This window comes from Drosophila yakuba, chromosome 2R (genome assembly GCF_016746365.2).
Source record: "Drosophila yakuba strain Tai18E2 chromosome 2R, Prin_Dyak_Tai18E2_2.1, whole genome shotgun sequence".
Taxonomy (NCBI): Eukaryota; Metazoa; Arthropoda; class Insecta; order Diptera; family Drosophilidae; genus Drosophila; species Drosophila yakuba.
The window spans coordinates 14,830,919-14,844,583 of NC_052528.2; the positions used below are offsets into that span (position 1 = coordinate 14,830,919).

Genomic DNA, 13,665 nt, shown 5'->3' on the forward strand with positions numbered 1-13,665 from the left:
TTGGCCTGCTGCCTTTTCCATATCCTGCGAGGGACAGATGTGCAGCTGCCGACTGCATTTGGATTGGCACCCCAACTCCTTGTCACTGGGATTTTGGAACGCATTCCCGTACAAAGGATATGCATGTGGTAACTGCATTCCGGATTGAGCACAATTCCATGTGGATAATCGGATAAAAGACTGCTGAAAAATATATCAATCTATGATATGTATTACTGTATTAGTTACCCACTTTTCTTTAAGGGAAATTCAAAACATTCATTTGCGTTGTCAACTCGCGCGCTTTATTTCATTAACATTAGACTTATGCTATGATGATGGTGAGTAAAATTAAATAACAAATTAATGAATATAGAGTTTCTCGCAGAGCAGCGTTCCGGTAAATTCGATTGAAATTGCCTTGTCATTTTTGAGGTTTCTTACACGTTAACTTTGTCGGATTTTTGGGGTATCTTAGGTATATTAAAGATCCCTAAAATTTTAGAAAAACCTATGCTTTTTCTTCTTCTTATTCTCCCCCTCCGCCGGCGGCTGGGGATCCACGGAAACCTGACGCCTGGGCAGCAGAGGTGGCGGAGAGACATCGCCATCTCCACCAGCATCTCCTCCAACTCCATTGGCATCCACGCCATTGGACACTGGCGATAGGGGACGCGGTGCCCGCAGAATCGAGGTTAACGGTGGCACCGGGGAGTGGCCATTGCCATTCGCCTCCTGGCCATCCTCCTCGATCCTGTCCAGTCGCGAACCATGCACCGAGGCCAGCTCGGAAGGAGTCTTCACCTGGGAGCCACCCTCATCCCCCAGTTCGCTGGCCATGTTCATGCCAATGGTGGCGCCCACCTTAGCGCTGGCCATCTTGAAGTGATCGCTCAGCTTGATCTGCACCACATTGATGAACATAGAGGTCAGGGCCAGGCCGAACATCAGGTAGATCATGCTGACCATCACGTAAAACGGATTACCGGGCACCAGGTCGCCAAAGCCAATTGTGGACATCGAGATGAAGACGTAGTAGAAGGCATCCAAGGGAGTCCAACTGGGCTCCATAATGAGAAAGCCGAAGGATCCCAGAAGGATGTACGTAATGAGTAGCAGCGATGCCACCGACACTGGCAAATTGAACTCGTCGTCCACCTCGAAGGTCTCTGGGTACGGCGATGTGGGTGTCTCCGGATGCGAGGTGCCTACCGATCTTCCGGCCTCGGCATCCGCCTGCGACTCCTCGTCGTTATCTGCGCCGGAGTTGCCGAAGAACATGCTCGGCCGGCGGATGGCCATGTCGTACATCGTGTTGAAGCCTGTCATGGCGCTCCGGATCTGCTGCTGCTTCCGTATCCTGCGGCAGGAGCGGGTGTAGTACATCCGTCGCACATACACCCACAGGAACTTGACGCAGCGCGTGAAAAGCTTGCCCAGATCGGCCAGCACGATCAGGAACATGGGGATGCCGATGATGGCGTACACGATGGTCAGGGATCGGCCCATGCCCGTTTTTGGAGTGATGTGGCCGTAACCTAGAAGAGAAAAGTAAGATGGGTTCAATGAGGTAAAGGTGAAGTGCTTAAATCAATACCTAAAATGGATATATACTAATAAATATCCTACAGATAAAAACTAATTTATTAAAATAATAACAACAATCAGTAGTTTTCACTGATTAAGCAGTTGTGGGTGGTCATGGGTCCATTGGTCTATCCCATTACCTATGGTTGTGATCACGGTCCAACAAAAGATGAAGCAATTGACAAAGTTCCAGGACTTTTGGCCTGGATAACGTCGTAGCCCCAACTCGGCTAAGTTATTCAGTTCATCCTCGAAGCTGCGCAGCTTCTGGCGGGCAAGCGACTTCCAGTCCTCCTCTCTGGCAAAGATACAAATGAATCACTCACTGAAACTGGGCCACCACTCTGGGGTCGCTAATACTACCTCATGTTGTGGCTGACGTCCCACAGTCTATCTATGAAATCCCGCTTCACCTTGCGCACCTCGCACTTGTATATATTCTCCGCGGCTCCTTCCGTGTACCGGAAGAGGAGTCCTCCGAAGCCCAAGAGCATGGCCATGCAGATGAGATAGGCAATGCACCTGTTGCGTAGCTGACGCAATTCCTCCACCTTTTGGGGATAGTCCAGCTTGAGGCGTTTCCATTCATGCCGTGCCTCTAGGCTGAGGTGGTACAGAAGACTCCTGGAAGCCAACTTCTCCGGTTGCAATTCTGTGGACAGATCGGTGAAGTCATCGCCCTTGACCTGAATCTTCTTCTTGCGCCTAAACAGATTTTTCATCCGCTGCCAGAGGGTAACTTTGGGTTTCGCACCTGAGATGTGTTCCTCTGGCAACAAGGATGGATCCCCAAGGGACTTTGGTACTGTATCTGGCTCATCTGCAGTAGTTTCTTCAGGAAGATCTTGAGGTGCCTGTTCTTTTCTTTCCAGACTGCCCGATCGCTTCGGTCTAAGCGGACGCTCCAAACTGGAGCTGCGCTTCTGAGGCTTCTCCTCCTTATCAGCTAATCTCAAACTGTGACTCCGACGCACTCCCTCGGCCGACAGGATTTGCTCCGCCAGGGCAGCCTCCGCTTTTGCCGCCCGCTCAGCTGCCTCCATGTACTTTTGCATCAGCTCCGACTGCTGTTCCGCCTCCGAGATGCGAGGTTTTATCACCTCGCTTCTGGACTCGCCTACCTCCAAGTACTCGTGCTTTCGCAGGATCTCCTCACGCTGCTCCGGAGTCTTGGATCGTCGCTGGGGTCTCACGGGCGACAGCGAGTTGTTGCGACTCACAGAGAGCCTTTCCGGTGGTTTTGGTTTTGGAGCTGGCGATGCTGATGCTGATGGAGGCGGTGGAGGTGCTCCGCGGATTGGTGCAGCCACAAAGCCCTGAGGAATCTTAGGTGCCCGTGGCCGCGGATGAGTTTCCTCCGCCGCATCGGCATCGGAGGAGCTAAACTGGGTGGAGGACTCTTCGTAGCCGCTACTTCGATTGCGACCCCGAGTTTTTGGCGCCTCCTGCCGCTGCAGTCGCAGGCTGTGGATGAGACGGCGACGTTCCTCCTCGTCCTGCGGCAACTGGATGCGATCGCTGAGCTTCCGGTAGCTCTGCAGGAGGCGCTTTCGCTCCTCGTTGTCCAGCTGCTGGCGATGGCGCATCTTGTGCTCCCGCTTCTCGCGCTCAAAGAGCCGCTTCTCAGACTCGAAACGCCGACGTTCCTCCTCAAAGCGCTGCAGATTCTGCTCTAGTCTGCTCAGTGTATCATGTGTCTGGCCGAGATTAGTAATGGGCCTCTGCTGCTGACTGCTGCTGCCGGTGGTCAGCTCACTCTCACTGGACTCTTCTTTGTGCCGCGGCGAGGAAAGGCTGCGATGCTTGATCAGATGATTGGCATCGGGACTACTCAGCTTCTCCGCCTCCCGAGGCTGCGATTGACTGCGCGCCGAGGAGCTGGCAAAGGACTTGTCCCGCTTTCGTAAGATCTTGCTCTCGTGGGCAGAGAGGGTGCCGGGTGGTCTTATCTGCATGCGCACCATCTGCGGAGACGGATCCGGCGGGGCATCTGGACTGACATCATCCTGGTTCTGGGTCGCCCCAGTGACGGGCGTCTGCTCCCGGTGGCTGCGACCCAGGCGCCTCCGATGGCGCTGCTGCTGCCTGGCGTCCATCGGCTGCTCCATCTTGTCCAGCCGCAGTCGTGTGCTAGTTTCGCGATCTATCTTTGTGCTCGTGCTCATCATCTAGCCATCTATTAATCTATTTTTAACTACCAAACTAGGCGTTCATATTCCGCTTATGAAAATATGCCTCGGGTAATTATATCACTTTCGATTGCAATTTCGTAGTACAAGTAGTTTGCACTTTTTCAAACTTTAAAAGTATACACTTGTCAGAGAATTTTCTAAAATATTTCGCTATATTATTTATTTGCATATAGAAATGTATGTATATGCTTCTTTCGACGTCGCGACACGATCCAATAGATTTCGCTTTTATTTCTCGCTTCCTCGACCACGGCTAGCATCCAACTGCTCTCAGCAGTTGGAGAAAAATTCAAATTTTCATTTTCAGTTCGGTTGTCTATAATTTTTGTAGATGTCTCAACAGCTGTTCGAATATAGCTGTGTGAGCTATATATAATGCATCCGATGATGTATGAGACTCTCTCTTACATTGTGTTTCATGTTCTCTTAGTGAATATTTAGTGCTTATTAAATAAGCACCAGGAATTTGTGCTAGTTAAACGATGTACCCATTTGGTTGGGTAACATAATTACTTAAAACTATTTTTTAACATAATGTATTGAATGAAATTTGGTTTTAAATAAATTCCGTAAGAAATAAAGCTTTTTATAATTGTGGCGTCAAGGAATATTTCCAATTAACAAAGTCTGATGCCTTTAAAAAGTTTTAATATTTTTACTGCTTAATATTTCAAAAAGTCCGCCTCTTAGGCCAAGTGTGACCGTATAGTAAGAAAACATATATACTGAAACACATGGCCACAGCTATCGATAAATCGATCAAGAAATTTGAATTTCTCCCATCTCTAAATATTTTGGTTGATCGAAACGCGCACGTGTTTTTGCGTTCAATATTAATAATATTTCAAAATGGGATTTGGTAAACCTCGTGGCGGCGGTGGCGGCGGCGGAAGATTCGGAGGAGGTGGCGGCGGCGGCGGACGTGGATTTGGAGGAGGTGGTGGTGGACGCGGTGGTGGCGGCGGACGTGGAGGTGGCGGCGGATTCAACCGAGGAGGAGGTGGACGTGGTGGCGGCCGTGGAGCCTTCGATTCTGGTAAGTAAACTATCCCTATACACAACTACTGCCGACCTAAGCAAATCTAAACATAACTTGGTCACAGAAAACACTCAGTTAATACAGATTGTATGAATAGAACTGCAAAAACCACGTTGTTCACTTATATTTTAAATAGCCAAGTCGTTATAGGCTATAATTATGTGCTATATATATAAAAATATTAGCAAAAAACACATCTGGAAGTGTCTTCTAGGTATATGCTTTCTTAATTGTTCGCTACTTTCCGGCACATTGCCAAATATTCATTTCCGATGTTACTTTAATAGTTATTTCTTGTTTCTTTAATTATAGGTCCACCGGAGAGAGTAATCCCCTTGGGCAACTACGTTTACGCCTGCCAAAATGACCTTGTGTGCAAAGTTGACATTCAGGATGTTCCGTATTTCAACGCGCCCATTTTCCTCGAAAACAAGGAGCAAGTAGGCAAAATCGACGAAATCTTTGGTACAGTTAGGGACTACAGCGTGTCCATTAAGCTGTCGGACAACGTCTACGCCAACAGCTTCAAACCAGATCAGAAACTCTATATCGACCCTGGAAAGCTGTTACCGATCGCCAGGTTCCTGCCGAAACCCCCACAACCAAAAGGCGCAAAGAAAGCCTTCACAAATAACCGCGGCGGTGGCGGCGGTGGATTTGGAGGCCGAGGTGGCGGCCGCGGAGGAGGTAAGCTAATGAATTTCATGTTTGCAACAAAAAGTTCTAACTTATGTTTCTCAACAGGTGGTCGCGGTGGTGGCGGCGGACGAGGTGGAGGCGGAGGCGGTTTCCGAGGAGGAGCTGGTCGCAATGGAGGAGGTGGCGGCGGCGGAGGCGGTTTTAACAGAGGAAGAGGAGGCAGCGGTGGTGGTGGTGGTCGGGGTCGGTGGTAGTTTTTAGTATCAGATCCTAATCAAAACATTTAAAGTGTACAATCAAATAGTTGTACATGTCCAAATAGTTTTTAAGCAAAACCTCATCATTTGGGTATTGTTCGCTGACCAACCAATCGAATATTGTACCTTAAATGATACTAAAATAAATTTTCCTAAAAATTTTACGCCATGTTTAACTGAAAACTTTATTAGTGTATAACATCCGCTACTAATTGTACCGTATAATTTATTTTTAAAAAAAGAAAAAGTAATTGAACTTTAAGTGAAGAAGAGATAGAGAGATTGTCAGATATATTATCAGTTGTGAAGACGAAGTTAATTACCGATGGGATGTCAAACATTTACTCATTTACCAAGAAGATAGTAGTTCTCACATTAATTACAGTTTATCACAAATGCCAAAGAGCTGAGATAATACAAATTTGAGTGGAGCAATCTTTAGACAGTGCAACTTTTAAAATTTACGATAAATGCATGAGAAGATTAAATAATTTGATCACTATCATCGTCTAGGATTCAGGGAATAATGTATCGAATTTATGAGAGAATCGCACTCATCCGAATTCCCTTGAAATTTTATGAATGCTTCGAGGTTTGTTTAAAATGCCCAATAGTGTTTGGTATGGGGGTTTCCTTCCGTTCGATTCATGCATATAATTTGTAAAATTTGCAGCTGTTCTCGAAACGAAGAACTTTTGGTGTAATTACATGTGCCAAAAATCGAAAATAATTTCTTTTTGGCTTCTCATATTTTATCTTTATACCCTGACTGACGTCATTATTGGCATAGAGCATTTCTCCACTTCCAAAACATGAATAAATTAAATGTTTTGTATAATTTTCATCAGATACTTCCCGGAACCCCTTTGGATCCACTCCCCTGAAACGTTGATGACGGATCGTATTCGCTTTTATGGAATTTCGCTGCGATTTTGTATTTGTTTATTCTCGGCCATTTCATTCAACATTTCCGAATTGCCTTCGAGATTTGTTTTCCATTTGGGCATGCACCATTTTTATAAAATTGTCGGCCTTTGCCTCCAATCGTCCATAGAATGGTTTTAGTAAGCGTTATTTTAATCGCACCAGCAACAGTTTTATGATTCCCCATGGGGATTATGAAGTGTTTTCCGGTTTATCGATCAGATCGAAATACGGTTTGCTTCGCACATAAATCAATAAAAACCAGTCATTAGAAAGATACATTATTTGTATATCTTACGGCTCACTCAAGTGATTAATTGGTAAATATTTTATGGTCTCATGGGTGAATTGTGTAATATTTTTGTGACATCTTGTGCTTAAAATTAGCCGCGTACTAAATATAGTGAGCTTAAATATTCAGGTGAGTCACTCACCGCAGACCTCCAAAAAGACTCTCGATTTCAAATTAAGTGCTAGATCATAAAATCCCAATGAGAAGTGCTCCTCAGGCGTTTGTTTTGTTTATATCTGTGCCAATTTTGACAAGTTGATTATGCTGAATGCACTCAGTTGAGTTTGCCATCCTGTTTACAAGGCAGCAAATTGTGTCGTCGCATTGTGGCAATAATTTGGCAATTTGTGTTAATTGCTTGTGCGTTGATGTGGGTGCAAAGTTTTCCACACTTGCGGATTTATTCGAATTTCCCACTTTTTGGCTGTTGGAAACTTGTCAAAAGTGGCGACGTACTGCCAGAATTTATTTACCAGAAATACACTCGCCATATTTCCATTTATCTTACTGAAAGTTTAACAAGTCGGCGGGCCAAACATTAAATTTAGAACAAATCCAATAAGCGAGACAATCGAATAAAGGGGGCTATCAAACCATTAACTCACCGCATGTTGAATGTGAAACATAAATTCTTAAAAAATAACAATCATTTAAATTATGATAAAATACACCCCAACGATTTGCTCGGTCGAAATCATTTCCATTTTCATGGCATGTTTATGGTCGTCAAAAGTCTTTTGCAATTAAAAGTGAATGTGATTAAGAAAGTGTAGAGCGATAATTCGGAGAAATTCTTTTATAAGGTGAAATTGCTTTTGGTGAGCTATTTACAGGTCTCAATTGAGAAAAGTGACAGTTTTCCAAAGAATTTCGAATCCTCTTGAGAAATCTCATAACTGTCTGCACGAGAAGAGACACAAATTTCGTATCTCACAAATGCCGACGATCGCAAAAATATGTGAAACTATTTCCATCTTTTGTGTCACAAATTTCGTTGGCTTAACAATGAAGAAAACACAACATAAATAGACCGTCTTGCGTCCTAAGAAGTGATATGTGTATATGTACATATATCTAATCTGCGTGGGAGTCTTTGCACTGGCAATACACTTGGATGCCATCAAAATTCAGCAAGTTGAAGGAGGAATCTTCTAGCTCTACTCACCTATGGTCGTGTAAATGGTTGCGGAGTAGACCATGGCATCCCAGAAGGACCAGGGATCCGTATTGTCGACCATTCCAGTTCGCAACAGTGATTGTACCACCGTGGGGTAGGTGTTCATTATGCGCAGTACCTGGCCCTCGAACTCCAGTTTGGACAACTGAAAAAACCACAAAGCAATTGATTATCTTGACATCAGTATGTAGTCCTATTTGGTCTCACCCCGCTCAGATCATTGGAAACCTGATGCATTTCGTTGAAGAAACTCTTTTGCTGATCCTGCACCACCAGCTTTTCCTGATTCGCGTGACGAACTGAAAGGGAAAAGGGAGTTCTTAATATTTGGCAATAAATCATCGGCATTTGGTGCATGGAATTCAGAAGTTTTCCATTGGAGTGACCTGCCCATGAGGAAGCACCCGATCCGGGACTCCTCCATCCGCCCGTTAATCATCTGCAACTGGACGTCTTGGTTGTTTACACGACAGATTGTTCCCCTCGCAGATGTGATTCATTCAGAATCAAAAAATAGGTGTATCTGTGTACCTACACTGGTAACAAAATTGTAGCTTAGATATTTCAATTGATATCGAAAAAATTTAAGTCAAGGAATAAAAATCATTTCTACTCCAAATCAAATTAAAGAAATAGTTTAAAAGATTTAGTGCTCTAACTTCGTTTTAAGAACCTAATAAAATTTGATTTAAATACTATAACTACTGATGGTTTTTTCAAGTATTCCATGGACTCGGATACCGAAATCAGTCGTCTGCCAAATTGATGGGGATGTTTTTACGATTACAATACAGCGCAGGTGTATTTATTTGAATCTCTGGAAACTGAACTGTTTACTATTTTCCAAACAATTGCCGAAGAGCTTGATAAGCAAACAAGCCCATTTAGTGCACTTCATCATGCGGATATCTTGAATATCTTTCCTTTGTCGACTGTAACTTAATGAAATTGCCTGTAGAGTGTAGCTAATGGAACCATTTTATCTCCAGGAAGTTTATAAGCGAATTGATCCATAAAAGCTGGATGTTCTGGGTTATAGATCTCACCTTCGATTGTGCGGAATAGAACGGCGCCACCGACGTTGTACAGGGCCAGGATGACGATCAGGAAGATGTGGGTGAACCACCGGCGCGACCACTTGTACATGCCAAAGGTCATCTTCTCGCCGAAGCTCAGGCCCGACTTTGTGATATCGAGGAAGCCTTCGTAGCCCTTGGTCACGAAGTTTCCGTATCCGAAGGGATTGGCCACTGGTGGCCAGTAGGGGCCCTGTGTTCCATTGCCGGTGAAGTTCGTTTGGGCCGTATAGGGTGGCTGGGCACTAGGTGGCATCGATGCCTGGCTCATTGCCGAACCGCTGGTCAGGTTGTGGATATTGATCCTGGGCGGGCGGTTGGCCCTTCGGGAGGGCGGCGGAGTGCTGGGAATGGGTGTTATGCTCTGGGTTTGCGACATGGTCGGTTACTTGCTCCTTGAATCTATATGGATTCTTCTTGAAACTTTATTTCTAACTGATATTTACAAGAACTCAAAACATTGGGCACTTTATAGTCATTATTCAAGTTCCGTTCGCATATATCGTGGCGGTTGTACTTATATATTTGTATTATTTTTAAGTTTATAAGTAGAAATGCCGTCGCGATTCCAAGACGCCGCGTATTTATTTCTTCGCGTACTTTTTCCGATGCTGGCTGTTCTTTTTTTCCCGCTTCCGACCGCCTCGTTCCTGAATCCAATGCGAACTGAACGGACGCCAAATATTTTGGCCAACATCGGTGCTGTTGTCGCTGGGCATAATGCTCTAGTATTTGTTTCAGCCACGAATCTTCGGCTGCCGACTATGACGACATCGAAAGTCATGAGCTCACAAGCCTTCCAACAAGACCAAGAAGACCCAACGGATCTCAGCGTACACTGAGGAAAATAATTGTTTATGCATTTTATGCTATGAGTAAAATAATGTTATTGTCTATAAGAAGGTTAACAATCGTTTGAAACTGTCATGATTCACGGCATATAATTTTTTTTTTAAATAAAACAACTTTTATCAGTGTACCATGATAATTGTATAATTACATATGTCTTGGGTTCGCTAGGCCGAAATCTGAAATCGAGTTTTGTTCCGTTTAACGCGCAGTTCTCTTATCTCAGATATTTTGTTATATTGCTATATTTAAATATGTTTTCTCATTAGCTTGGTCGGCATTAATGAAGTAGACATTTTCCTCACATAATTTATCAGCGTTTTCTCGCTTTCTGGCGCTTAATAATTTGCATAAAATTAAAAGAACGAACGGTATTAGTCATTCATATCCGGCAGTCATTTACCTTTTCATAGAATTATGTCTAATATTTTCTGTCGTTGTCATTTTGCTTACACTTTGGTGAAGCACTTTCTAGGAAATGCTTAAGAAGATTTTGAATAATAAAGAAAATGAAACGATTAAAATGCAATTAATAAGTTTAAACACATTTAAACACATGTTTATTTAAATGTGTTTTGTATTCTTTCTATTTATTTTCTTAACCCACTTGTTTTCTGTTTCTATTTATAGTGTAGTGTGGTTGGTGATAAGAAAACATTTTAAGAACATCTCAAGTGAGATTAAAAAGGACTCAGGGGGTATATCTATTTCAAATGGATTTAGAGATCAATCTTAAAAGCCGGTTTTTAAAAAGTGTTATTTATTGTGATAATTGTATCATCATTTGAAATCAAATGAACTTTTTTTATATAGAATAGTATAATTAATATTTCTATAGTAAACATATACCCAAAAATATTAAACCTAAGCTCAGAAAAGATCGATTTTGAAAAACCTTTTTTAACGGCACTGCCAAGCAATACTTGGGTATTAACTATCGGTATAACTCAAATATGGTAACACCGCAGGTAGTGTTGGGAAGCGCCTAAATGTATATGTTCTAATTGGTGCGCTCACATATGTACATATAAACTATTAAATTGGCCATCACACAATATAGAAAATGGAAGAAAACGAGACCCGATCGGAGGCCAGAGACCCCACGGACCTGGCCAATGGTAAGGCAGCAGCTCTGGGTGCCTGCACAGCCGCGTATTAACCCATAACTCCAACGGCAGGTGAGGATGACGCGACCAACCAGCCCAAACTCAGTCACCTGCAGAACGAGATGCGCAAAATGCAGAACGAGTTCAACACGCAGCGGGCGAAGATGCGGGAGCTGTACATCCAGAAGGAGGCGGAGGTCAGCCAGAGCCAGCAGGAGCGACGGCAGCTGCAGGCGGAGCTGGAAGAGCTGAAGACGCACCTAATGGTGGCGGACCTTAAGTCACAGAACGAACTGCAGCTGAAGGACCTCAAGGCCCAGGAGGAGATCTCCTCGCTGCAGCAGCTGGTGCAGGACACTATTGAGGAGTCCGCGCATTACAAAGGCGAGCTAGAACGGCACAGGCTTGAGCTGGCCAAGTACCAGCAGATTCACCAGCTGGCACAACAACCACAAGCCGAGTCGTCCGGCGGAATAGCGCCGCAGGTGCTGAATCAGGTCAAGAAGACACTAGGTTCTGTGCGCAAGCTGGGCACCGACTCCCTGAACAGCAGTTTTCAGCAGGACGAGGACATCCGGGCATCGAGCAAGGGCAATGGCAAGCAATACGTATGTATCTGGAATTGATTTTTCCATTGTCAAATGAACTGAGCTTTTTAATAGGCCCCTGAGGAGGCGGAGATGATGCACTCAATCGTTGAGCAGCTTCAGGAGGAAATGAAGGCGCTTAAAGTGAAACTGCGCGAACAGGACGAGCAACTGCAGGCCAAGTCGGCGTCCGATGAGTCCGCACTGCACAAGTCTACGTCCATGGACGTCGCCGAGAGCGCCTGCGAGTCGTGCAACCTGGCAGAAAAGAAGACGGAAGAGCTGAGTGCGCATATAAACAAACAACAGAAACAGGTGGATCTGTTACAAAAGCAGGTCGTGGAATCACGGGAGACTCTGGTCAAGGAGGCGGCGCTGCGCAAGGATCTGGAGGACCAATGGCAAGAAAAGCGGGAGGCCCACAAAAGCGAAGTACAAAGCCTGCGTGACCAGGCCAAAACTAACGAGCAGCGACTGCTGGACATGCAGCAAAAGTTTCTCGAGACTAAGGACGAGGTCATTAAACAGATCCAGCGCGTCTCCGACGACCGAGAGCGCGTCAACAAGCAACTGGAGACGTTGCAAGCGGACAACGACTTTTTGTCCGGGCGCTATTTGGCCACGTCCGAGGAGATCGACAACCAATATATCAATCTGCCCAACACGATTGTCGATCTCCACGAGCTTATACTGCGACAGCAAAGCGAGTTGATCCAAGCACGTGTCAGCAGCGAATATGAGCGACAGAAGTGCACCAGCACTGAAGATGAGATTCAGATATTACGGGCCCAGCTGGAGGAGAGCAACAACGAAAGGCGGGCCTACAAGCGCAAAATGCAACTAGATATTAAGTCACTGCAGTAAGTTAGAGTCTCTGTCGAGGATGGTGTACACTTTGGCTCACGTTTTAACTGAATTCCCAGGGATCGGGTGACGGAGCACTTGGTCACGGTACAAGCGCACGAGACTAGCAAAACCCAACTGGAGCGAAAAGAGGCTGAGCTAAATAAACAGCTCTCCGAGTGTCGCGTGGAGATCATTGAGCTGCAAGAGGCCAATGTAAGTTATCATATCTAGTTGTCACAGTAGAATCTTCGCTAACCAGGTCATATTACAGGAAAAGTATGCCAAGACAAACGCGGACTACAAGACAAAGATAAAAACACTACAGGAGGAATTGTCCACAATGGAGACGGTTCAAAAGGACTTTGTCAAACTATCTCAAACTCTTCAGGTGAGTGCGATATAAAAATGTATGGTTTATTCACTTAATTAATTACATTGTGTTGTTCCACAGATGTCGTTGGAGGAGCTGCGGCATGCCGATACGGAGGTGCGTTGGCAGGACGACGATGATGTGAACAACTGTCCCACGTGCAATGCCTATTTCACGGTCATGGTGCGCAAAATCCATTGCCGGCACTGCGGCCACATCTACTGCGATAAGTGTCTAACGAAAACGGTGCCATCTGGACCACGGAAGCGAGTGGCCCGAGTCTGTGATATCTGTCACACGCTGCTCACGCCAAACACCGCACCCTATTTCAGTCAGGGACAGCCGCCCCAGCAGCAGCAAGGCCAGCAGCAGCAGTCAAACTAGGCGTTTTGAGCTCCAAGCCCAAGTTATTGTGTATTATGTGTGATTAGTTGGTATCTCCTTGAACTCTATTGCTCTGTTTCTGTGCTCCGATATTACGATTACGATCCGAGGTCAAACCTTTTCAATGCCGCACTGCGTATGCACGTGTCATTTCCACTTTCCATTTGCCAATGTCTATTTCGGATGTTGCTGTACCTTATTTTGGCTCTATATAACGTAAGCGATGAGTTGTCTATTTTAGCTTTTATCGTAGGTATGTTTTCATAACTGAATTTAACTCAAAGCAAATATACAAATAAAAAAACAAATAATGTTTGTTGTTTGTCGCCGCACATCTCTATTTGAACTAACTTTTCCTGCA

At 45.0% G+C, this 13,665-nt stretch overlaps 3 protein-coding genes across 4 annotated transcripts; 2 read left to right on the forward strand and 1 right to left on the reverse strand.

The window, feature by feature from the left end:
- Positions 1–261: 261 nt before the first annotated feature.
- LOC6530697 (TWiK family of potassium channels protein 7) lies at positions 262–9,831 on the reverse strand. 2 transcript variants are annotated; one of them, XM_015196374.3, is made up of 4 exons: positions 9,133–9,831; positions 8,294–8,385; positions 8,075–8,231; positions 262–1,517 (listed from the first exon to the last, which is right to left on the reverse strand). In XM_015196374.3, the coding sequence occupies exons 1-4, from the start codon at positions 9,539–9,541 to the stop codon at positions 481–483; spliced, it is 1,695 nt and encodes a 564-aa protein (XP_015051860.1). In that variant the 5' UTR covers positions 9,542–9,831; the 3' UTR covers positions 262–480. The 2 variants fall into 2 exon arrangements, with proteins under 2 accessions (XP_015051860.1, XP_002091588.1); XM_002091552.4 differs by lacking the exons at positions 8,075–8,231; positions 8,294–8,385; positions 9,133–9,831 and adding exons at positions 1,707–1,864; positions 1,930–4,025.
- On the forward strand, positions 4,593–5,855 carry LOC6530698 (probable H/ACA ribonucleoprotein complex subunit 1). Its single transcript, XM_002091553.4, has 3 exons — positions 4,593–4,794; positions 5,110–5,484; positions 5,542–5,855. Exons 1-3 carry the CDS (start codon positions 4,608–4,610, stop codon positions 5,688–5,690), a joined length of 711 nt encoding a protein of 236 aa, XP_002091589.1. The 5' UTR covers positions 4,593–4,607; the 3' UTR covers positions 5,691–5,855.
- Positions 9,832–10,972: 1,141 nt separating the features above from the next.
- On the forward strand, positions 10,973–13,612 carry LOC6530700 (rab GTPase-binding effector protein 1). Its single transcript, XM_002091555.4, has 6 exons — positions 10,973–11,129; positions 11,190–11,725; positions 11,780–12,564; positions 12,628–12,763; positions 12,822–12,938; positions 13,002–13,612. The coding sequence occupies exons 1-6, from the start codon at positions 11,075–11,077 to the stop codon at positions 13,302–13,304; spliced, it is 1,932 nt and encodes a 643-aa protein (XP_002091591.1). The 5' UTR covers positions 10,973–11,074; the 3' UTR covers positions 13,305–13,612.
- Positions 13,613–13,665: the final 53 nt, after the last annotated feature.